Raw genomic sequence first — 23,936 nt, forward strand, 5'->3', positions numbered from 1 at the left:
CTATTAAGTGTGTGGGCAGCTTGTTGCTTTTTTTCTAATGTTTCTAGAGCACTATGAGATAAAACAGATGAATATGCATATAGTAGTTTTTGCACTTCTCTCAATGCCTTTTTATCAATTTGGGGTTTTTTATTTCAATACCTTAATCTGATGTGTGTGTCAGAGCATCTTTCTCATATCTATAAAACTTCCTTCTCAAGTATCTAATTGCAGCAGAAACTAGGAAAGGTTTCACACTGTTCTGTAGACAGTGTGCTGTGAGAACAACATAAAAACTTTCTAGAACTATGGAAGTGTCTGTGCTGCATTAGAGCACATGGGGCAGAGAATCAAAGCTGCTCTGGCATCCAGTTCTCTCCTGTGTGAGAACAGCAAAACTGCTGTCAGGTTATCAGACAGAGGGGCTGCCTAGCCTGGCATCCTGTCTCCAGCAGGGCCAGCCCTAAGCAGGAGCCTAGGGTATGGCAAAAATAGGCAAGAATTATTGTATGGGAAATAATTTCTCTTTCTGGTGCTTAGTCCACAAGTCCTACCTCTTTTTTTTCCCAGGGCTGCCTGGTGCAGTGTAGAGCAAGTGAAGATGATAATTCAATATTGAGTAGTGTCAAAGATTGTGCTGCCAGAGAGAGGTCAGGATGTGTTTTCAGGTCCTAAAACTGGAACAAAAGACAATCTATAAGGCTGTTCTTTCAAACTGAGAACAACTCAGGTGGAGGACTTGGAGGAATTCTGGAGGCACAAGACTAAATCCCATTGCTTATGCATATCATATGGGAGAAAAAAGCAAGCACAGTGAGGGGAAAAGATGCATTTTCCCAGCTCACTGGTCTAGGGTGATATCCATGGAGGAACATCACCCTGCTTAGTGTAACCTGCTCTGATCTGAAGGGCAGGAAATCCACAAAGAGGATCATTGCTGCTTCATATTGTAATTCTGGAACTGGCAATAAGTGTAAAGCCTTTCCTTCTAGCAGCATGGGACTGACAGCATAAGGACTGAAGACTTGTGGGGATGTAGGTATACTCTTTTCTTGGGGAAAAAGGAGTTCTCAAAAGAATTCTTAGGAAAAGTCCCTGTCTGCTGTGTCAAAACTTGTTCTGTGCTGGTACCTTGTTTTAATGGCTACTGCTAGCACAGTAGCTGGGTGTGCTGGCGTAACATCTGCTAGCTTTTATTTGGTTTTGAAAGCTCTTGAGCTTTTTCTCTCCCACAGGTCTCATATTAATGTGCCTTATATTCATGGCATGGATTACTGGGAGACTTCTGAAAGATTGATTAAAAATGGGAAAGTGCAGAGGCACCTCCTCTTAGTGATACACTATCTTACACATCAAAAGAGCACAGATGAGAACATGGGAGATTGTAAAACCCTCAGCTGGGAGGAGTTAGATAAACACTCACCAATAACCTGCTTGTTAAACCTTTTCCAGAATGCGTGAGTCTGAGAGATAAAGGGACCTATAAAGGGGGAAGCAGCTGGCAGGGCAGCAGACCAAACTGACCACAGCTCCCAAAAGGTTGTGGCCCAGGTTTGAAGAGGTGCATTTCTGAGGAATCAGTATGGAGCCTGAGGAGTACAGACAGAGAGGTGAGTGATCCTTGACTCTTGCAAATAGTAACATTTGCTTCTGGAGATCAGCTGTTGTAGGGCTGCAAGTGGTACCCAAAATTAGGATGGGCTATACACTCTTTATTTGTGTACTTGTCCTTGAGACTTGGATCAGCTGAGGCAAAAATGTGTCCCAGAGTTGAGTTTAAATTAATGGATTTAGAGTCTGTGAGTAACTTAGCCTTTTTGGTCTTACATCTAAGATACTGTGGCAAAGCTGTAATTCTGAATAAACTTGTGCTAAGGGGTTATGCACAGTGGCTCTTCCCTGGCTGACACCCTGAGACTGCAGTGATACTTGGACAGTTCTGCAGATGGAGAGCCAGTTTTGGTTCTAGGGCTGGAGGAGATTGCCTCAAAAAGTGGAGAAAAGGTGTGGAGCTATGCAGCTGATTTCAGAGGATGCAAAAGGGGCTGTGCCATAATGACAAGGAAGTGTAGAACATTATGAAAATTTAATTCCTGTGAAATGCAGTTTCAGTTAATTTGTAGGCAAGAAAATCTAACCTTTCAGTAACCAAACAAACTGTACTTGTACCATGATTGTGTTTTAAAGGTGCATTTGAACTATTCAGTGATGACACTGAAAAAAGCCCTGTGAGCCTGTTTTAGAAACTGTCCCTACATTATTAGATGGGACAAGTAGGGTGTAGCAGGGGGGAGCTGGGAGCAGTATTCCAGTGCTAATGCAATCCCTGTCCAATGCTAAGGACTGACTATGTGGAGTGCTGGTACTGCTAGTTAGTTTTTCTGTAACTGAAACTGAAAACACTGGTTTGCCTCTTGCAGGGAAAGAGATGGTGGATTACATTTGCCAGTACCTGAGCAGCGTGAGAGAGAGACGGGTGACTCCTGACGTCCAGCCAGGTTACATGAGAGCCCAGCTGCCAGATTCTGCCCCAATGGACCCAGACAGCTGGGACAACATCTTTGGAGATATAGAGAAGATTATTATGCCAGGGGTAAGAAATAAAGTATAATCATGACAGGACAAAGCCATTACTACCTGGGGTGAACACTTAATCCTGGGAATGCACAGGTTCTGCAGAGCATTCTTCTAAATAAGTAAAGTACCCAAAAATGTAGAATAAATCTTGTAGATGTTATGTCTACAGTTGTGTTCCTAACTATAGGGGTTAGATTGTGAATGTATTTTTAAAGTACTTTGTATATAACTCATATTTTCTTATAGGAAAACAAATACACCAGTGTCAGAAAATCATTAACTTCACAATGTCTCTACCTGCTGAACTGTATAATCTCAATTTCAGAGGTGTGGAAACTCGGGCACAGCAAGGTGAAACAACTCTTGCCCAACTTCATGATTTTTCCTGCACTCTGAATGTAAAGATCTACTTCCTCTTGTACATAAATACTGCAGATTCTGCTAAGGGAGTTCATATTACTAAATTACATGTTTTGTGTAAGAAGCTTTTTCAAAGTGTGTTCTCAAATTTTTTAATAGATGTTTGCAGAAACTTCATCTGGTAGGAGAGGCAATCAGATTACATGGATTTATGTTGGTGTCCCACACACAAGCTCCTCCAGGTGTATAGAAGGGTTTATATAGCTGTAAACTGCTGTGTGTATCTAAAGGCAAGCTGTTGTTTGACAAAATGAGCAACTTTGTTGCAAGGATTCCCTTTATAAAGATAAATATTTTGATAAATCGTTCTGACTCTGGTCTTTCAAACATGGCACAACATTCTTTCCTGTTCAGAATCTTTGCCTGTTTAGTTGAGATAAATGCTTTTGCTGTTATTTGCAATTTATCTATTAATGACACAATGTTATCATCTGCTAGTGCTGCTCTCCTGTTGATATTATCTCGGCAGTTTTCTGCTAGCTGATGTATAGTTGCACGTATTATGTTGCTGTAATCCTTTTCCCTCCCTTCAAACAGATACTAACCACTACATCTCATGCAGAGTTTTGTGACATTTTCAGATTTCTACATAATTCTGTTCTAGGTAGTCCACTGGCAAAGTCCACACATGCATGCCTACTTCCCAGCTCTAACTTCCTGGCCTTCACTCCTTGGAGATATGTTGGCTGATGCAATTAACTGCTTGGGATTCACATGGGTAAATTTTTTGGGGCTTTTTCAGACATTTCTCTCCTATGTGTAATATGCTAGAGTAGGTCATAGTCATTCTTTCTTGTTCTCTGAGTAAATACAATTGTTTGTTTTAACCAATTGTATGTTGTTTGCATAAATGAAAATTGTCACTTAAAAAAAACCCCAAAAGAATATGTAAGTACAAACATTACCTAGTAGTAAGAGGTGAATGAAGAAAATATACTAGAAATGTCTGGTTTCAAATTCTTTGCATATCCCACTGTGAGCATTGTTCCTTGTCATCTAGTCTCAGTGCCAAGACTGTTACACAAGCAGTGTAGGCAGTAGAGCAGCCACCATCCATGACTGCAGGGCTGGATTGGGCTCCATTCCAGCTCTCCTGCTGCTTGGAGAGAACCCATTTCCTATTTTTCCTCTTCTGAAAGTAATTGTTTGGTGGCCTGGCCCAGAATATATGCATATTTTGTATCCTCCTGCAGCAGCTACACAGCACTACTTGGTTATGATTCTGCACATTGCAGTAGTTTCTGAAGCCAGTGTTTTCCCCAGTGGCAAAGTTGCCCAGATTTTTAGACGTGTGCCTCTGTGTAGGAAAGAAGCTCACTAACCTGTATGAAATTGATGGTTGTGGTCTCCACGTAGCTGTATCAGATGAGCTCATTGCCTCTCTGAGCTCTCAGCTGGATGAGGGATCAGCCCCCAGGGAGAAATACAGCCTAATTCTCCTTTTTAAATTTTTTCTAGGCCTCCAGCCCAGCCTGTACAGAACTGGAAATGAATGTGATGGATTGGTTGGCTAAAATGCTGGGCCTTCCAGATAAATTCCTGCACCACCATCCTGACAGTGTGGGTGGAGGAGTATTACAGGTAGGGGAGATTAGAGATGGCCTCATCAGCGTTTTGTTTTCAAGTGAATTTCTCTCTGGGTGATAGTTTTGCTAGAGGAAAAACCAACAAAAATTTCTGTAGGGGTCTGAATCCCAATTTGGCATTATTTTCCCAAATTTTAGTATTAAATGTAGAAGATTATAGAATAGAAACTGCTATTGCTTTGGTGCTGTGTTATGAACAAACAGCAGGTATTCTTGTGGTCTTTGTAAGGAAAAATGAAAGTCAGATTTCATTTCTCCAATCTGTTTGACATCACCAGATTTTGCACTAAAGTGATTCTTAGATAATTAGAGAAGGAATTCTTGTCAATGTCCTTCTGCCATAGTCCTTAGCCACACAAGAAATTACTTTTCCTTTTTCTCTTGTCTGCTTTTGTCTCTGAGAGGTGCAAGATCAAGGCCTGAACCTTTACTGCCTTCTGGAAGGCCTAAGCAATAGTTCCCTGGAATCAGTGCTGCATCTTTGTTATAAGGGGCTTTGCTCATGTTTGTAATTTTATGGGAAATGATCTGTAGAACAAAAGGAAAATGTGATTTATTTACTCTGCAGAACTCAGTGCTGCACATTAAAATATACAGCAGTTAAAAGGCTTTGTTTTGTGTTGCTGGCCCAGAGAGCTGCTCATCAGGTAATGACTCTGCTGCATCAGAGAAAAGCAGGAGTAGGAATAAAAGAGCCAGTGGGCAGCTGGGCACTTCACTGATTTCAGCAGATCCCTGGCAAAACAGCAATGAAGTAGCAGCTGCAGTAAATGAGCAATGTCTTTGCAGAGCACTGTGAGCGAATCAACCTTGGTTGCACTGCTGGCAGCAAGGAAGAACAAAATTCTGGAGATGAAGGTTTCCGAGCCAGACACTGATGAGTCCTCGCTCAATTCTCGCCTCATTGCTTATGCATCTGATCAAGTAGGTTCTTATGATTGATTACAAGGAAAACAAATTGCTTCTGTTGTCTCACTCAGCCTATGCCATGTGAAGTTGCATTTCTGTACAAAGAGGAAAACACAGGAATGCCTTACAAGCATGAACCAGATCCTCTACTGCTGCTTTCTGCAAATGGGGAAACTAAATCAGTGCGAGGCGAGGTTTTTAGGGTCTTGGCAGTCCTCAAGGGTTCGTTTCACATGACTGATTTCTGCACTTCCTTCCTGTTTTTCACAAAGCCTTACTCCAGGAACTAGGTGTTGATCTCATGCTGCTTCAGCTCATGTTTCTTCCCAGCCTCTATCCCCTCAGAGACAGGCATGCTCAAGGCATTGTTACCTAAATGCTGCTCCTGGTTGTGGGCTCCACTGTTGGCCTCTGCCAGCAAACCTGTTCTGTCCTTGGCCTCCTGAGCTGAACAATTACATTCCCTTGGGAAAACTGCCACAAGAGAGACACTCATGCTGATTCTCTCTTAGTATAACTAAAAGGACTTTTTCTTGTAGGTGTTTTGCTCTATCCAGAAGTAAACACACTTCAGGGGATTTACCTTCTTATGGCAGGGAGGAAGGAATAAACTGAGGTTGATTCATTTCTAGAGGCTCCTTTAAGAGCTGAGTTTTGATAAATGGCCCTCCAAACACAAGATGAGGATGCCTATTATTATATTTTAGAAACCAGTACGCAAATAAATTAAGCATTCTTTGGAATTACAGTGTAGTGTTTCTTACAGTTACTCACAAAGAAGATGCTTTCAGAGTTGTATTAATATGGATTACAATAAGGTCGTTATCCCTGTATTTCTTGCCACCACTGTCTTTCATAAAGCCATAAATTGCCACAGCTGTTCAGCCTCAGAGCTTGTGTTCTTACTGTTTTTCTTATTTTAAAGGCACATTCCTCTGTAGAAAAGGCTGGCTTGATTTCTCTGGTGAAGATAAAATTTCTGCCTGTGGATGAGAACTTTTCCCTCAGAGGTGAAACTTTGAAGAAAGCCATTGCTGAAGACAGAAAGAAAGGCCTAGTGCCAGTCTTTGTATGTTCAACTTTCTGGTTGGGGTATTGACATAGTGTTATATTCTTAATGTCAACATGAAATTACATATGAAAAATTTCTCGTTGTGTTAAAATACATTAGGTGAAGGTTCAAATGTATACAAGAATTTCTATTGTATTAAATAAAAAATTTTAATGTTTTGCCTGTCTGCAATAAACTGCCCACTTTTAAAGTGCTGCATCCACGTATTAAAAGAAAACAAATCCATTATAACAGGTGGGGTTTTTTTCTAGGTTTGTGCAACTTTGGGAACAACTGGTGTCTGTGCTTTTGACAATCTCTCAGAACTGGGTCCAGTTTGTAAGTGTCTTTTTTTTCCTGATTTTAAACTGTGAATATATCTAAAAGACAGTGTGAGACTTTTTCATGCCAAAACAAAGGGGAGCTGAGTTTTTCAGACGTGTTTCAGGGACCACTGAAGTCAGTAAAAGACTTTGCCGTGATGTCTGTAAGATTTAGATTAGGATGCTAAAATACATTCTATTTGAGATGGATGAAATTTGCCAACTGATAAATCTTTCATGTGGTTATTCAGGAAATACAGACTGTGTGGTGCTGTTGTAGGGTGGATACATTAATATTTAATCTAGCAAAGTAGTTTTGAAGGTAGATTCTGGTAGGACATCCTTTGGATCAACCAGTTTCACAGTGAAATTTGACATGGTTGCAAATTCTATTCCAGCATAAATTCTGACCAGTAGCTGCTGAAGTCCTGAGGAGCTCTCTCTTATGGGTCAGATTGTGGCTTCTGTTTCTGGGTCCTATGTTGCTTGCCACTATGTCTTTATTTTGGCTTTGTGCAGCTGAGAGGTACTGGGGAACTTCACTTAGTGAAAGGGCAGGTGAGAGAAATCAAATGTTAAAAAGATTCACTCGCATGAAATACGGAACAGTGACTTTTGTTACACAGTCCACCTGGTTTCAGCATTATCCTGTATTTTGGCATTATGGATCCACACCTTTAGAATCAAACTAGGTTGTCAACTGCTTGTCTGCCTCCTTCAAATCCTGGTTTGCAGAGAGGAGAGTTGAAGCATGCACTTTGGTTCCTTATGTCCCTTCCATAACAACAATCTCAATTCCAACAGGTGATGCTGAGGGACTCTGGCTTCATATCGATGCTGCATATGCAGGGACAGCATTTGTATGTCCTGAATTTCGATTGTTCTTGGACGGAATTGAATATGCAGATTCCTTTACTTTTAATCCTTCGAAGTGGATGATGGTCCATTTTGACTGCACTGGATTTTGGTGAGTATAGTCAAAAAACAAACAACACCAAAAGGATAGCATGCAAATTGCAAAGTTTTTCTCTGCATTTATTTTGCTAACTCTAGTTCCTTCTACAATTGATAGGGTTAAAGATAAATACAAGTTACATCAAACCTTCAGTGTTAACCCTGTCTACCTCAGACATGCCAATTCAGGAGCTGCAATTGACTTCATGGTAAGTTATTATTTAAGATGATACTTTGTATTGCCTATAAAATGTTCAAACAGAGTGTGAAATTCCTCTCACATTCCGGAGTATGCTTATCTTATAGCTGGTCAGTACATAAACCAAATTATACTGACATCCTAATGCAGAGAAAATAGTCAAACTTTGCTGTGAGTCCTGGTTGTGAAGATTAATTATAAAATTGCTTTCAGATTGAAGTACTTAAGATTTTTACACAGATGGAGATCCAGCCTTGCCTTTCTAATGCAAAGGGTCATTTCTGTACCTTGTGTTGCTGAAGTAATTCCTACTGATGCCATTTTGGCTGGATTTCTTGTCTCTCTGGTATGTAATAAAAGAGAGAAAGGAGTAAGCAATGGAAACACCATGCTCTGAAACAGCAGGAGAATGAATTACATTTTTTCTTTAGATTAAGGTATTCATAGGAGAGCCAAGAGGCATTTCACTTCAGATACATCTTACAGCAGGTTTCAGTACAGTAATACAAAGGAATATTCACTGCCAATTATTTCTGCTATGATCTCACCCTAGTCCTGAAAAGATAATTGTTTTCTTGAAATCAATAGTGCTTTTCACGAGAGTGGAAGGAGGGATGGAAAAAAAGGTACCGAGTCCCTCTTGTGGTTAAATTGGATTCTACAAGTGATTGTGCAGCTCCCCTGAAATACTCCTTTACACGTTTTCTCACCCTTTTCCTTGCAGTAGATGTTACTTTGTCCGGAACTGTCTACCCCGCATCAGCTCTTGCTGCTTATAGCTGATTTGGGAAAATGTTCAGAATGGCACTTAAATACGCAAATTACAGGAGCTGAAGTGAACACTCAGTCCTAGAATGTAAATGGCCACATCTTAAATTGATCATGCTCTTAAATGCAAACAGTTGTTGTTATTAGCTGGTAATTAATTTAAAATTCTAAGCATAGATAGGCCATAGATTAAGGGGAATAGCCAAAATCTTGTTTTTGCAAATAATTGAAAAATATGTGGACACAGTGTTTCTTTGATGGCTGTTTCCTAGGCTTAGCAGATTTTCAGTAAGACAACACTATTCCTCTCAACAGAGGTTTCTGACCTGAGTTTGAAGCAAGAGATGTAGCAGTGGAAGGGGAACTCTCCTTTCTGTTGTTTCTGCACTCACTGAGGCACTGTTGTGTTTTCACAGCACTGGCAAATTCCACTGAGTCGTCGATTTCGTTCTTTGAAGCTGTGGTTTGTGCTTCGTTCGTTTGGGGTCAAAAAGCTTCAAGCTCATGTCCGACACGTATGTGAATTACCAGTGTGTTATGTTCAGTTCTTGGTAGGTGAGGTTAGTAAACTCAGAGACACAGAGATGGGTAACAGAAATCCTCTCACACGCAAAGCTTGCATGTGAACACTGAATGTGTGCTGGTTTTACCCTGAAATAATCTGTAAAGACTGACTGTGTAGACAAAACATTTCTGGTCCCCCTTGTTGACAGCACTGGGCAATGGAAAGGGGCTTGGTAAGTCACTGCCTTCTGCAGTTCACTGAGCAATAATCTGGAGAAGCTTTCTTTGAGGCCAAATGGCACCTATCTGGGAGGCAGGCTGTGATGAATAGCTGAACCCATCACTATGAAAATGTACAGGCTTACATCTCTGATGGAGTGTAAATACAAGGGGTCACTTTGTGGATCAATGGTTGCCACAAAAGGACTCTAATATGAGAAGGCAGATTCTGTTTTCAAACCTCCCTCTAGAAAATCCCTCTGTATATGCCAGTTACTCATGTTCATTGTCAAGGGTTTGGGCAAATAGAGACAGACTTTAAAATTCTTAGCTTTGATGTAATTTTTCTGTTTGCTCTTATTCATGCATTGGAATGATGTGTTTTAGGAAGGAAAGGAATTCTTTTTAACTACCCAGTTTAGTGCCTTACAGTAGGTTTGTTACAAACCAACATATAACTTTTTTTTTTCCTATTAATTATAGGGTACTGAAACAGCCAAATTCTTTGAATCCTTGGTTAAAAGTGATCCACTCTTTGAAATTCCTGCCAAGAGGCATCTTGGACTGGTTGTATTTCGCCTAAAGGTAAAGACTGGTCCTTTTGCATGTCTCTTTGGAATGAACTGACCACAGCTTATCTCTCCCCAGACATTAAAAACTGTGAATAAATTTCCGTGTAAGAATTTGTGATTGGAATTCTTAGATATGTTTGGATGTCACTGGGAATTCTAACTATAGTGGTTTTTTTATTATTCATATTTAAAACAGGGTCCCAACTGGCTGACAGAAAAACTCCTGAAAGAACTAAGCAGTTCTGGCAGGCTCTTCCTCATTCCAGCAACCATCCACGACAAGTTCATCATTCGCTTTACCGTAACCTCTCAGTTCACAACCAGGGAAGATATTCTGCAGGACTGGAGCATCATTCAACACACTGCAGCCCAAATCATTAGCCAGAATTATGGGTTACACTGCATCAATTCTGGTGATGGGACAGGAATCCCCACTACAGTAGTTCAGCCTAGTTCTGATGCCATTAGTAATGTTCCTCAGCTTTATTTAGATGGAGGGAAATACAAAACACCTTCCAGAAAAACAGTAGTCCAGCCCAAGAAGTCATCAGTGAGTCCCAGTACACGTGTGATTAGTCAGCAGGTGAAAGGTCAAGGGCATCCTCTGGATAACTGTTTTCCAGAAGATGTCCAAGATGTTACCAAACATAAGTTAACCTCTTTTTTATTCAGTTATTTATCTGTTCAAGGCAAGAAAAAGACAGCACGTTCCCTTAGCTGCACCAGTGTGCCAATGACTGGTAATCTTGAGCAATGTAACCCCAAAGCAGCAGCTGCTGACAAGGAGTCTCGTGCAAATGCCAGAGTTCTTTCCAGGCTGCCTGAAGACATGATGATGTTCAAAAAAGGTGCCTTCAAAAAACTAATTAAGTTCTACAGTGTCCCAAGCTTTCCAGAGTGTAGCATTCAGTGTGGCCTTCAGCTACCTTGTTGTCCTCTGCAAGCCATTGTTTAACAAGTAAGAGAGCTTGGTCTTAGAGAAGGAACAGGTTTGCTTATTCACATGCAATACTACATGTTCTTTTGTTCAAAATGTAAGCAGTGGCAATGACCACTGAGAAAATTCCTTTGCTTTTACTGGTGAAAACCTCATGTATTTATAGATGAAAATGTCAAATAAATCTTGTAGGCATATAGCATGAAACTTTCTGTTTTGTAGACTGTGGTAAAGAAAATGCCAATTTCTACCTTATCAGTCCTGGTAATCAACAGTTTCCAGCTCATAGGCTGGGACCACTTTGACAAAGTATGCTGGCCTCAGGAGGGGATAAACTATTTAGGTCTCTGTTTGCACCATTGTTTTTTTTTGGGGGGGTGGGGGGGTTGATACCTGACTAGAACTCGCTAGACTGATGTGAGGATCTGTGTGTGCAGACAATGCCAACATTAGTTCTGAACTATGCAAAAAGAAGGATGTAGCCTCTCTAAGAGATTTTGCTGCATTAGGGCAATTTTCCCAGAGTTAAACACAGCAGCACTGCCAGTCCATATGTTCTAATCAACTACAGCAGGCTTTGTACAACCACATTGCAACAGCAGCTGCCCTTGTGTGAAGCACCTGTGACCTTCCTCAGCATTACCTAAGATCTGTACATCACAAATGCAGGAGGAATGATATTTCCCTCTCTCTCATAACAGAGAACTAAAGGGGCATTGTGGAAGAAAGGGTCTCCACAGAGCAAACAAATGTATTGCTACAAGAGGCCAATGATTTTTGTTTATAAAAAATTGTGGGGGGGAAATCTCTTAAGGACAAATTTAAATTCAGAAATAGTACAGTTGAGTCAGGGAGCATGGTGATTACTAGGACATTATTCTGGGAAAGCACTGCTAGATCCTTGCTGCTTTCCTTGCAGTTGTTCCCAGACACCTACAGTCACCCCATCTTGAAGGCAGTGCACTCAGACAGATGGATCTTCCATCTGATCCAGAACAACTATTCCCAGCTTATATAAATAATGAGCCTGATTAATGTCTAGACCCTTATACAACATCAGCTAAGCTCATCAGCTAAGGTACAGGTAGAGTTGGAATAGTTGTGTTTCATTAAAACAATCTCATACTCACACTTTATTTCTGCTAAAAAATCGATAACCACATTTCATATCACTTTTAATAGTGCTATGAAATCTTTCTGTTTACACAATGAAGCAATAGACACACAGTGAGGATGGCAGTCCATTTGTGCCTAGTCTTAGATGTTTAAATTTATATTCAGCAATAGGAAGTACTGACCTGAGTCAGACATATGTAATTTATAAACATATCTAATGCGCTAGTGAGTAACAAAAGTATGGTAAGATTTTAGCAAATCTTTTCACCACTTCCTGTCCTTTCCTCCAACTGTTTCTCTTATTATGTAGTTTAATAGTATTTAGACACTAAGAATCTTTTAAAATCTTTTCTCTTTTAAAATATATATTGGCTTCTTAACTTGGAATACTTCATTGAAAGACTTTTCTGTCAGCAACAGACTAGAATGTGTATTTATGCAGAATAAGTATGTTGGCTCTATGTCTTTCAGGAAATACAGGGCAGAGGGCAATGCAGTAGATAGTAGAAGTCAAAGATGAGCATGGAACACTGGAATTGCAAAACACTGTTTCAAGGAGTGATTCAAGAAAGAAATCTGAACCATTAGGATAAAGATAAATAATGTGCATAAATTGCAAGGAAACTGTGGACCTGATTCTCTGTCCTGGCTTGTGGTTATCAAAAGGTGCTATGGAGACTGATTGATACCTTTTTCCTTACTAAATTCTAACTGCAGTTCTTCCTCTGGGACAGTCTCTTTATGCAAACACGTTTCTGAAATGAAGGAGGAACTGGTATGATTGCAGTGATCCAAACCATCTGTGAAGCACCCCTGTGAATAGATCCCCCTGCAGACAATAGTTTAAGTGCACCTTTAAAGGGGGTGCTCTTTAAATACTCACATTAACACTTTCACCTGGGGATCACCTGTCTTGGGTTAGGATATTTTGGCTACAAAACCCCCAAAACTCACACTACCCAAAGCACAGGTCTGCTGGTTTCTAGAGAACTCCTTCTTTTTGGTATGCAGCTGAAGTGTTCACATAAGGTAAGTGTTTTCTCTGGCCATTTTAATAGAATGTCAATTAATGGATTGCCATTGTTCCCCTATGCAAAAGAATGATTAATGGAAGCCAAAAACTCCTTTTTTTTTCCTTGAAAGGAGTTAATGTTAGTATGCAATGAGATTACAGACCTCATTAGGAAAGGTTTTTGTTGGGCTTCCCACTTTCCCTTTGTGTTTAGATTTTCAACATACTATTACAAATATTGCCTGTTATTTAATTAGCAAACAATAAAAAAGGTGTTTAATGATATGTGTGGCACACTGCATAGCTTATGCAAATAGCTAATGACCTGGCATCTTAGAGGTAAATAACCCCCAATAAACTTTCACTGAGGTAATAACCCTTCAATAAACTTTGAAATCCATAGTTTATTGTAGAGATAAGTAACTTTGATGACATAAAACCTGTATTATTGAATTCAGCTTATTTATTTCCCTAGTTACTCAGACAACCTTGAAGCAAACTCCGTGAATTTCCCCCTTCTGACTGGCCCTAGGGACCAGGACTCAGTGCTTCTTGCTGAAGTTTAAACAGCCATTACTGTGAATAAGGACAGCTTTTTCTTTCTCACTTTTTGTACTATTATTTCATTTCATATTTTGCTATGTGCAACCAAGGGGACAATTTCCTTCCCTCTTGTTTAGCCTTCTGCTGCCCTTTTATGTCAAATCTGATAATTTTCAGCACAAGGTGAGCCGATTCAGGTCATTGATCTGCTGGGAAACTTCTTCAGTGCAGACTTTCTTTCCCCCTCCAGGTAAATTCCCTTTGCTGCTAGGTGAGCTGTGGCCAGCTCTAATGCAGCACAAGCCCTGGATGTCCAAGCAGGGTGGGAGGGAGCAGATCCCTCCAGTTTAGCGCTGGTCAGACCTCCCAGGAAGCTGCTGCAGTTGAAACTTGAGCCGGTGGATTGGAGGTGGCCCCAGCCAGGGCTGCCTTTCTGCTTGCCCACTGCTCCCATGACCAGCCTTAGAACTCATGGGACCAAGTGAGGAGCTGCTTCAGGGAGCTGGCAGGGGTGCAAATTAACTGATTTATGCCTAGGGTATATTTTGACACTCGCTAGACTTTAGCATTTGGATAAATTAGAGGGTTTTTACACTTCTGTAACAGAGCTACTGTTTCAAACTGGTGCCTTAGGATTTTTTTAGAAGTTGCTTCACAGCTGTAAACACTGTAGAACATTTTTTGGAAGCTTCTTTATGCGATGGCAACTGCCTGGGAAAAGTAGGAGAAATTAGTATACCCTCTTAGCTAGGGTCATAGCCAGTCTTTCCAAAGCATTGCTGAACTTCCATAACTAATTCCAGTTTCCTGCTCGTAAGAGTGTGTAGCAGTTTTGTCCTATGGCCCTGCAATTGGCTTCCTGAAGAAGTTTTTTTGTGTAACCTTTTCTTCTTCAGTTACGTCTCTGACTTTCTCACATGGGAAGTGGTATTAGGTCTGTAACTTCAGTAGGGAATTGTCAGCAGCAGCCTGGAGAGCTGAAACCCTCAGATTTATTGATCATGAATGTAACGTTTTGAAGGACCTTTGTCTGCTTCATTATTCAGGGCTAATTTGTTTAAAAACTTGCAAAATTTTCACACAATAAATACTTGGTTTGCTCACCAGCTTTTGCACAATATATTGTTTTTCTAAGCTACTCCTTTGAGATAAACATTTTCCACTGTTCTCCAGCTACACGTTTCTCACGAAGGTTTTCAGCTCAAGGCTTTGCAGGGGTTGCCACAAGGCAAAGATATCTTGCTGTGATCCACGAGATGTCACCAGAGAGTAACAAGTAACTGGAAGCTTGTGTTACATTTGGATTCGGGCTCAATGTACAGGTAATTAAGAGAAAGGTAGGTGGACAGAGAGCATGGGAAAGCCCAGCACTCCTCATGCTGGCTGGCATAGGATGCTTCAGGCTGCAGCATTTTCTGTGCAGACAGCCTCCTCTCTTTTTTCTGTTTTGTTATGGTTTAATGGGAGACTTCACTGTACTGCTACAAGTCAGAATGCACCATTCCAGCCAGCTCAAGTGACAATAATCATACCACAAAACAGCACTTACCTAATTACTGATGAATGGCAGAGATGGGATTCAGACTGGATGACTTGTGGCGTCAGTGAACCTGTGTAACAGCTCAGCTGGGTTTGTTCTTTCTTTGTTTGACCACCTGACCATTCCCATGGAAAGTCCCAGCTGGGTATTTTTCAAGATTGCTAAATTGAAGCCTTCAAGCTTCATTTTTCAGTTTCAGATGTCTTTCTATCACATTTCAAATTAATAGCTGCTTCAGTTTCTATTGAAGTCGTATTTGCAGTTTTACCACAGTTTTTCTCTAAGGTTTTGATCAGATGGGACAGGTTGACCTGATCTAATTAATTGGTGCTGTTCCCTGTCTGCCTTATGTGCCCTTTTAGTTCCACTGCCTCCCTTGCTCCAGCTCTGATGCTCTTCTGATAGTTCAGTGATTCATTCAGCTCACTAAGCCAGCAAAAACCTGTATTTTTTGGGGTGAGTTCTCTGTTCAATCACTGAGTAGAACTGGCTTATTGAGGAGTCATATTAGTACCAATAGTAGGACTAATACAAAGAAAGGAATCAGGAAATAATAAGCAACAGCTTGATCTCCCTTCCCTACATGCCTACATCTCAAATTTTTCTTCTGTTCCCTTCCCACTTGGGAAGGAGTGTTAAGTGTCTATTAACCAGGCAGAATAATTTTTGTAAATGCAAGAACCAGGTTCATAGTCTGTGCAGAGATAAACCACTGAACCTACTCACAGCAGAGTTCAAGCCATTCCATTTTCACCCTCCCTGCCTGGCAGAAGTTCAGGAGATGAAGGTCAGTGAAATACATGCTCTGGCACTACTAAAACTGGGCTAACATCAGCAGTTTTTTGGTATTTTTCCATATCTTTCCCCATGTCTGAGGGATGATGCTCACAAATCAATCAGGATGTCTGGTAGGTCAGCCAGGTGAGCTGACTTGCTCGTCCAGTTGCAGCTGATTTGACACCATGGAATACTTTGCAATCACCAACCTCGAAAAAAGTCTCCTTCAAAAGGAGCAAGCCACTCCTGTGACTAGAATTTCCAGGGAAATCTTGTCTTATTGATTACCCAGGTCTCTACTAAAATCAAGAAATTTAGATGTTACAGAGTGCCTTTACTTTGCTGCATTCTGTTACAAGCTCTTTTATGTTCCTTTACGTTAATGATGTTGTTTTTGAAAGATAAAATGGCGCAACATGACTGGGAATAAACATGTCATGACTCATTAGACAAAGCCATATAGGTAGTCCAGATTTGTGTGCTGCACATATAGATACCTAAAAGTGGAGACATACAGGAGAACCCCTACACTCCACAGAAGATGAGAGGTGTGTGACTAGGGTAGCATAAAATGATAGTACTATTACTCTGTGTGCAGTTACTAACTGGATCTCAGCTACTCCAACCATGCTAAACCTGTAGTTTAGCCCACTGGTCAGAGGACGGTATGCTTGATACCATGGTGTTTTTTTAGGCTGTTGAAGCTAAAATTCTTCAACTGTTTTGGGTTGAGTGGTGAACTTAATTGAGCTCTCTGCTGATTTATGACTGGCTAAAGAAATTCTAGGTGAAGCTGTCTGAGTCACAGTGAGACTCATCTTTTTATTGCAGAGGTGTTAGAAGCAACTGCTATGAAATTCTAGGAACAAAATTTTAATATTCTGCAGTGACATGTGAGATTCCTGGTGCTGGATGGTAACTAAATTCTTGGCATTGAACCCATCCTCATCTTTCTTGGGTAGACATGGTTGGGTTTCATCAGAGCAGATGTGCTCTCCAGGATCAGAGAAGGGAGCTGTCAAAGCTCAGGAATTATCTCCTGTCTTCATAGACAAACTCCTAAAGGAGCCTTGCTCAATTCTCTTTCATGAAGCTGAGAAAATGTTTCCATCCCATAAATAGATTCTGAATTCTGTTGGTTCATCACAGAGACACAGTGCAGCTCGTTCCAGAGCTACGCCGGCAGAGTTAACTCAGAGTTCAGTTAGTTGGGTTAGTACAGGCACCCCAGTCATAGCAAGCTCTTTTCTCTCTCCTCTGCTGAGAATTTATCTGTCAAGAACTGAAGTGACCACAGGGAGATGGAAGGGTAAGGATTAAGCAGAAAGCTGAGCTGAGAATTTAAAATTACTCAGTTCTACCAAATTTTGGCTTTGCCATTTTTTTTTTTTCATTTATGATGGAAGAGTAATTGACATCCACGTGTCTAAATCCAGTGTTGTTGTTTTTAACCACTAATTTAAGCTTGACTCAGATTCAGCATAAAACTCCCCATAAATTTCTTAAATCCTCTGAAGGAGACACTCAAGTCAAATCCTCCTTGTATAATTTGTTGCTATCCTACCATCAAGGCAAGATTATGCTCAGCAAATTTTCAAAGGCAGTACAGTATGAGCAACATTCACAGGTGCTGCCAACAACAGCATCAGATGACAGGGTGTGCTTATCAAAGAACTGTTTTCTTAGAAAGAGGGGTGGGGGAAGAGGCTTTGCTCTCACAGCCTTATTGCCTGGGCTGCAGCAAACTGAACAGACAAGCTCTGACATCTGCTTTAGTGTAAGGGTACTTCAGCCTCTTTCATGTGAATAAATGCCTTCAAATTCGGAGGTCAGTAGCTTGCTTGCCACTCACACAATGGTTAAAGGAGCCAGAATTCATATAATGTGATATGGCTGCAATTTTAACTCTAGTGAGCAGAAAACTGAATGCAGTTGTTATTTCAGGGGCACAGCAAAGTCATATTAACAATTTCTATAAATGTTCTTTAAGCAATTTTCAAATTTTAAATGCTGGTGTACAGTGGGCTATGTTGCAAGACCATATGTTTGAGATTCAAGAAGTTTCAAATGTCCTAGAGCCATGAAGTTCACTTGGCAGCCCTGAGAGAAAGTATTGTCACAGTACTGATCCTAGAAAACTTTGGCAGATCATGTTACTGTACACATGGAAATACTGGGCTGAATGAAATCTATCCCACCAAGTGATGTGCCTCTTGCTGCATGAACCTCCAGCATTTTTCAGTACTCAGCACTGCACTGCCTCTGAAAATGACAGAGTGTAAAATGTCAGGGATTATGGCCCCCAAATCCTTTGCCTTCGTAGAACTTTATTCAGCTCTGTCACCTTTCTATAATAGAAACGTGACATCTAAAATTAAAACAGGTATTTATATGTATTCTGGAAATCATATTTATATGCACGTAGAGTGCAGCTCATCAGAATGTAGATTTCTGCAGACTCAGGGAGGAAAAGAAATTAATTATTAAATCAGTCATTTCTTTGATGTAACGTAGTTTTTGAGTGACCAGAAGGACAGTGGAAACTCTTATCTTCCTGAAACTGGGCGGATTCAGTCAACAAGGACTACTTTATTTGCTCAAAGTTCCAAACTTTTTTTTTCTTTTAAGCCAAAGATTTAGTCTAACAATTATCTCACCAGAGCCCTGTTATTGTGTTTTCTATTCAAATGCAACTTCTATCTCCTCACTGGCCAGTGTTCTGCCCTTCCTGTATATGCACCTCTACTACCTGTACTGTTTCCTTGGCTCACTTACTAAGCCTTGCTTTGGTTGGGCTACATAACTGTATTTCTCTACATCCTTTTAGTATTCCAGCTACTTGGTTCCCAAAAAAGGAGTTAAATTATTTCCTAAGTTATCAGACATGCTTGAAACTTCATGCAGTGCATGTTAATATTGATATGTTATTTTGAATGATATATGTTGAAATGCATTTTGATTGTATATGTGATTTGATTGCATTTTGCAGTTAATTTTTAAAGACATTTTAACAAAAAGATACGAAGAACAATATTTGCTTAAATAAAAATAATGCACTAAGAATTGCCTCATACGAACAGACTTAACAATCTTACAAAAACTTGATCTGTTGCTACCTAAGTTTCATATAGGAAACATCTTCAGAAGCCATCTGCTTTCATCAAAGAAGGTCTGATTTCTTAAAGACAAGGAAGATTTGAGCCTTGCTTCCAAGAACATGAGGTTACACGGCCATGGGTTGTGTCTGTGCCTCTGTATGTGTCTGTTCTCTCCTTCCCCTCCCTGTAACTTGAACCTGCTGGCTGCTTTCAGGCACGTTTGGGAAAGGGTCATAGGTCTCAATGGTATTAGGTTTCTGTGAGTTCCATGATAATGGGTAGCAATAGAGAGACCCTTTAAGTGCCCTAGCAAAAAGGGGCAGAGCTATTAGATACCAGTGTATCCACATAGTGGAGATCCCTTATAAATTCTGATCTGTGATTGTAGTTAATACCATCCAGTTTATGATTTAGCATTTACCATACGAATTGCACGAAAATACAGGAAATCAGTTTCATCTTAGTTCTTGTGCTCACAGGAGTGTTTCATTCTGTAGTCAAAACTCCATTGTAGCAGATTGTGTTCAGTCTGATGGAGAATTTGGCATTAGCATGTCACACAGGGAAGATGTCCTGACAAGGAGGAACAGAAAATCTTCCAAGAAGTACCCGGAACTGGCATTTGGGGAAAACTACAGGATCCTTCAGTAACTATAAAAGATAAATAGGCAGAAGCCATGTAGAGTTTGTTAGGAAATTTAAAGATTTAATTGGGTTCGATGAAGTTGGGATTAGGGAAAAATAATTTCTTGCCATTTTATATATGGAGCTTGTTTAGTTGGACACAATTAATATCTTTTGATGTGAGGAATGATAAAGCAAGATTTATATTATTTAATTAGAATAGAAATATCTGTCAAAGTACTTTGAAAATAGTACACTGCTTTACCTCTAAAATAAGTCACAAGTTAAAGTAAGATATTTTAAATTAGAGAAATCGTTTTAATTTTGTGTAACAATATTTTGACTGTTTTTAGAGTTCATAGTTAACTACAAAATTATGAGCTTAAAGGAGGGGGAAAAAGTAATTTTAATGTTTTGAGGTGCATTTATTCTTTCCATTTGGAACAGTCCAGACTTTTGAACTTCAGGAAGTTTGAAACTTGCTTTCTAAGAAGCATACTGGATTCTTCTGTGTTTCTGATAGCTAACAGATAAGATTTGCTGGGCCAAATTCTCTTCCTGGGGGTGATAGTCTGTTGGAATTTAGCAAGATGTATCCTTGACAAGGCAGGAGAAGGAAGGAACTGAAATCTCTTACATTTGTGTTTTTGAGCAGATTAAGTTTCTGTAAGTAAAGTAAAAACTTGAATAGATGTAAATGTTAAGACCAGCTCATGCTAGATATACCATTTTTTAAAAATCAGTAATATAGCAGGAATGCTGGTAAGAAAGGATAAGCTGTTCTTAACCTTAAATATCATATCCCCCAAGTCACACATTTGTACCACGCTACAAATCTAGACAACAACTGAGGACCTCAATTCCTGGACAGATGGAAATTCACATTTAAGCAGTAGCAAAATCCATTGAGATTTCTGTTTCTCTAACAGAGATGTGTTAGAGATAAGATAGGTGAAGCTAGGATGAGATATTGTCCTAAAACATAGATGAGTTTATACTTTGAACTTCAGTAACTCTGGTTTTGTTGCCAAGGATGGCTTCTCCCTGCTGTGTCTCCTGCTGCTTTGTCTAGTTCTGTAGTTTTGCTATTTAGTTCTGTGATTTTTACTATTTAGTATCCTATTCTCTCATGCTGTTGGGCCAGAATGTTGTTCTTCAGTGACTGGAACCACACTGTTTTCAATGCATTACTTAGTTATCAGAATGAGGTGGTTTTATAGAAGCCTGCAAGGCACCTTGTGTCATTGAAAAATGATGGATAGACTGTTACAAAATATGCATAGAGCCCCACTGAAAAAATCAAATCACAGCTTTCTAGTTAATATTCATTAGCCAAATCTCAGCAATAGCAATATGAAACCCTTTCTTCTGTTTCAAGTTAAAATTACGTACTAAGGTGAGGTTTGCAGAGGAATAAAGTACCTTTACTAAATCAGCACATAATCTTAAAATAATTGGCAAGCTTTTGGTTAGTGAGGTGAGCTTTCAAGGTGTTATAATAATTCTAGCAATTTATATAATATCATTAATGGCATGATGTTTATAAAAAGATTTTTGATCCAAAAAGCTCCGTGCCTGCTTAGACAATCACATGTTTACATAAACTTCTTGTATTTGAATGAATGAACTTGGCTTTCTCTAAATTTGAATAATCATTACTGGTGTTTTGCTCCTTGATTTATGTCTCTATTAAAATGCACACTGCTGGATCAAGTCCTTCTTGTAGAAGCAGAGGAAGAAGGTATAAAGAGCTGCCTACTATACAAAAAGCAAGAGGACTCCTGTTTTGATGCCAGAGGGAACTGTAAGGAATGACACTTTCAAACACCACAAGTGCAAACTGTCTGAGGCCCATATTGGATGTTAAGGAATAAAAAGATGTAAGCAAAGAAATAATGAGTAACTGCTTAAAACTGCTTAAGGAGACAAATGAGGTTTTTTTCCCAGTGATCCAGAGGATGGTCAGGTCAGGACAGAAGCATAGTGATACCTCTAGAATGCTTTGTAGATGGTTAGGGCAGTCTGGGGCTCAGATGACTGGTATAAAGGCTGGAAGGAAAATGCTATGTACCACAAGTAAAGGCTTCATGGTCAGACTGCAAATGTGCCAGTTAGGAAAAGGAAAGAATTGCTGCTTTGATTGTACTTAGATGAAGATTGGCTTGTGTCCAGGAGGAGCTGCCCCTAAAAAAGGAAGAAAGAGACCTATGAGATATGGGAAAGAATGTTTTCACAAAAAAAAAAAAAAAAAAAAAAGTGAGCAGAAAAAATGCAGTCCAGGAGAAAAATTTTTAAAATGGTGGAGCATTCAGCAAAAACTTGGAATGATGGTGAGGACTCTATAAACCATCAGACCTATGTAGTAAGTGGGGAAAGAAGTATTGTGCAGAGTCAGAAAAACTATGTAAACTGAGTTGATAAAGAATGATTCAAAGGTCCAAAACTAGCTGATAAGTTGAAAAGGACAGAAAAGGAAGCAAGACCTTTGGATTTAGCCACAAGCCAATCATTAATTTTTTTAGAAGGTCAATGTGAGTAGAGTGACCTTAGCAAAATCAACTGAATCAAAAAGCAAGAATTTGAACAGAGATAGCATAAACTTGGTGGGGGGTTATTTGTTGGTTTTTTTTTTTTTTAATTAGATGGCAAAATTTGGTAACTAGGAATTAAATAGCATCAAGAAAATTCCTTTTTGGAACTTGAAAAAATAATCCTGGTATACTTTTTGGTAGAAGAGTAGTGTTTGATGCAATTATGTTACAAATGAGTCCTAACAAGCTGAATGAGTTATGAGAAAGTTCTGCAGTTGTATGAAACTGGCTAATGCATACTTGGTATCATGTCAACTAAAATAATTAACTTTTCTCCGAGAACTGTGTAAATTTATGGAGAACTCACACTGTGTAATTTGTCCTGGGAAGGTGTAGTGTTTACCTGTGCCAGAAAGACAAACTGCTAAATGAATAATTACCTAGTAAAATAGAACACACTTGTATATCTAAGGCATGTTAAAACTGTGGCTAATTTGTTGTATTTTGAGGCTATAGCTTATGTTTTAATATATGTTTAAAATATGTAGCTGGAGGAATATTGAGCAAGGCACTGCAGGGATGATACAGGCAGAACCAAAAATCATGTTGAAAGAAAGATACAGATTTTTTACAACTTCAAAGAGAATAATTTGGATAAAAGTAATTTTTTGCTATGTCTGCTTTTTACTTGGCAAAATGAAATGATTTAAAAATGAACTTATGTGCAAAGTAAAAAAAATGCAGAATAGGTTGAAGGGGATACACTAAATATGAGTAGAGCTGGTAGCAAACTTTTCTTGTAGACTCTTTCTGTTGAGATAGAGGTATTTTTGAAGATAAGTCTGTTGATTTTATCACTGAGAGGTTTTGCAGGGAGACTTAAGTACAGGTCTATTAGGAGCTAGCCAGTTTAGGTTTTAATTTTAAGATGACTTTTCATCATATCACAATACGCATTTTGAGAAGCCATAATTCGAAATTGGGATATTCTTGAAACACCTCTTCAGTAATTAAAGTATTTAAATATTTTTTTAGGTGAATCACAAACTCTTAAGGTTGTAGCCTAAAAATCTGAATTCTTAATGTATGAAATATTGGAACTTTTGGTAAAATTGAATTTGTCTACTACAGGATTCTTGAAGAACATGCATATTTGATGACTAAAAATAACCATATGATACACTTCAGTGCACTTTTTAGAGAAAAATTTTAAAACGTGACTGGAAATCTTCCAAGTCAGGTTGCTGTTGAAGAGCCCTGCGTGGAAATGAAATCCAGGTGTGCTGGAAGAAGCCGTCGGTCAGCTCTGGGGCTGTGTCTCCCGGGGCTGCCTCCGGGCTCGGCCGCTCCAGCCGCTCCTCCATCGGGGCTGCTGGGCCGGGAGCCGCGGAGTGGGGGAGCGGGGAGCGGGGCCGGGAGCGGGGCCGGGAGCTGGGGGATCCGTGCCGGGAGCTGGGGGATCCGTGCCGGGAGCGGGGGAAGCCGGGCCGGGAGCCGGGGGATCCGAGCCAGGGGAGCGGGGCAGGGAGCCGGGCCGGGAGCGGGGGAGCCGAGGCGGGAGCCGGGGGATCCGAGCCAGGGGAGCGGGGCCGGGAGCTGGGGGAGCCGAGGCGGGGGAGCCGGGCCGGGCGCGGAGGAGCCGAGGCGGGGGAGCCGGGCCGGGAGCGGAGGAGCCGAGGCGGGGGAGCCGGGCCGGC

The 23,936-nt window shown here is 40.2% G+C and overlaps 1 protein-coding gene across 2 annotated transcripts; it reads left to right on the forward strand.

Annotated features, from left to right (window-relative positions):
* The first annotated feature begins 117 nt into the window (after nt 1–117).
* HDC (histidine decarboxylase) lies at nt 118–11,205 on the forward strand. Of its 2 annotated transcripts, XM_010391123.4 has the most exons (12): nt 118–1,589; nt 2,400–2,572; nt 3,581–3,694; nt 4,435–4,557; nt 5,352–5,486; nt 6,397–6,540; nt 6,795–6,861; nt 7,650–7,812; nt 7,918–8,008; nt 9,183–9,281; nt 9,973–10,074; nt 10,258–11,205. In XM_010391123.4, exons 1-12 carry the CDS (start codon nt 1,562–1,564, stop codon nt 11,014–11,016), a joined length of 1,998 nt encoding a protein of 665 aa, XP_010389425.1. In that variant the 5' UTR covers nt 118–1,561; the 3' UTR covers nt 11,017–11,205. The 2 variants fall into 2 exon arrangements, with proteins under 2 accessions (XP_010389425.1, XP_019136523.1); XM_019280978.3 differs by lacking the exon at nt 3,581–3,694 and having other exon boundaries at nt 119–1,589.
* The last annotated feature ends 12,731 nt before the right edge of the window (nt 11,206–23,936 follow it).

Source organism: Corvus cornix, chromosome 10, assembly GCF_000738735.6.
Source record: "Corvus cornix cornix isolate S_Up_H32 chromosome 10, ASM73873v5, whole genome shotgun sequence".
Classification (NCBI taxonomy): domain Eukaryota; kingdom Metazoa; phylum Chordata; class Aves; order Passeriformes; family Corvidae; genus Corvus; species Corvus cornix.

Coding starts and splice junctions, on each gene's coding strand:
- HDC (XM_010391123.4), top strand. CDS start 1,562: ATGGAGCCTGAGGAGTACAGACAGAGAG. Junction 4,558..5,351: donor TGGGTGGAGGAGTATTACAG/GTAGGGGAGATT, acceptor ATGTCTTTGCAG/AGCACTGTGAGCGAATCAAC. Junction 8,009..9,182: donor GAGCTGCAATTGACTTCATG/GTAAGTTATTAT, acceptor GTGTTTTCACAG/CACTGGCAAATTCCACTGAG.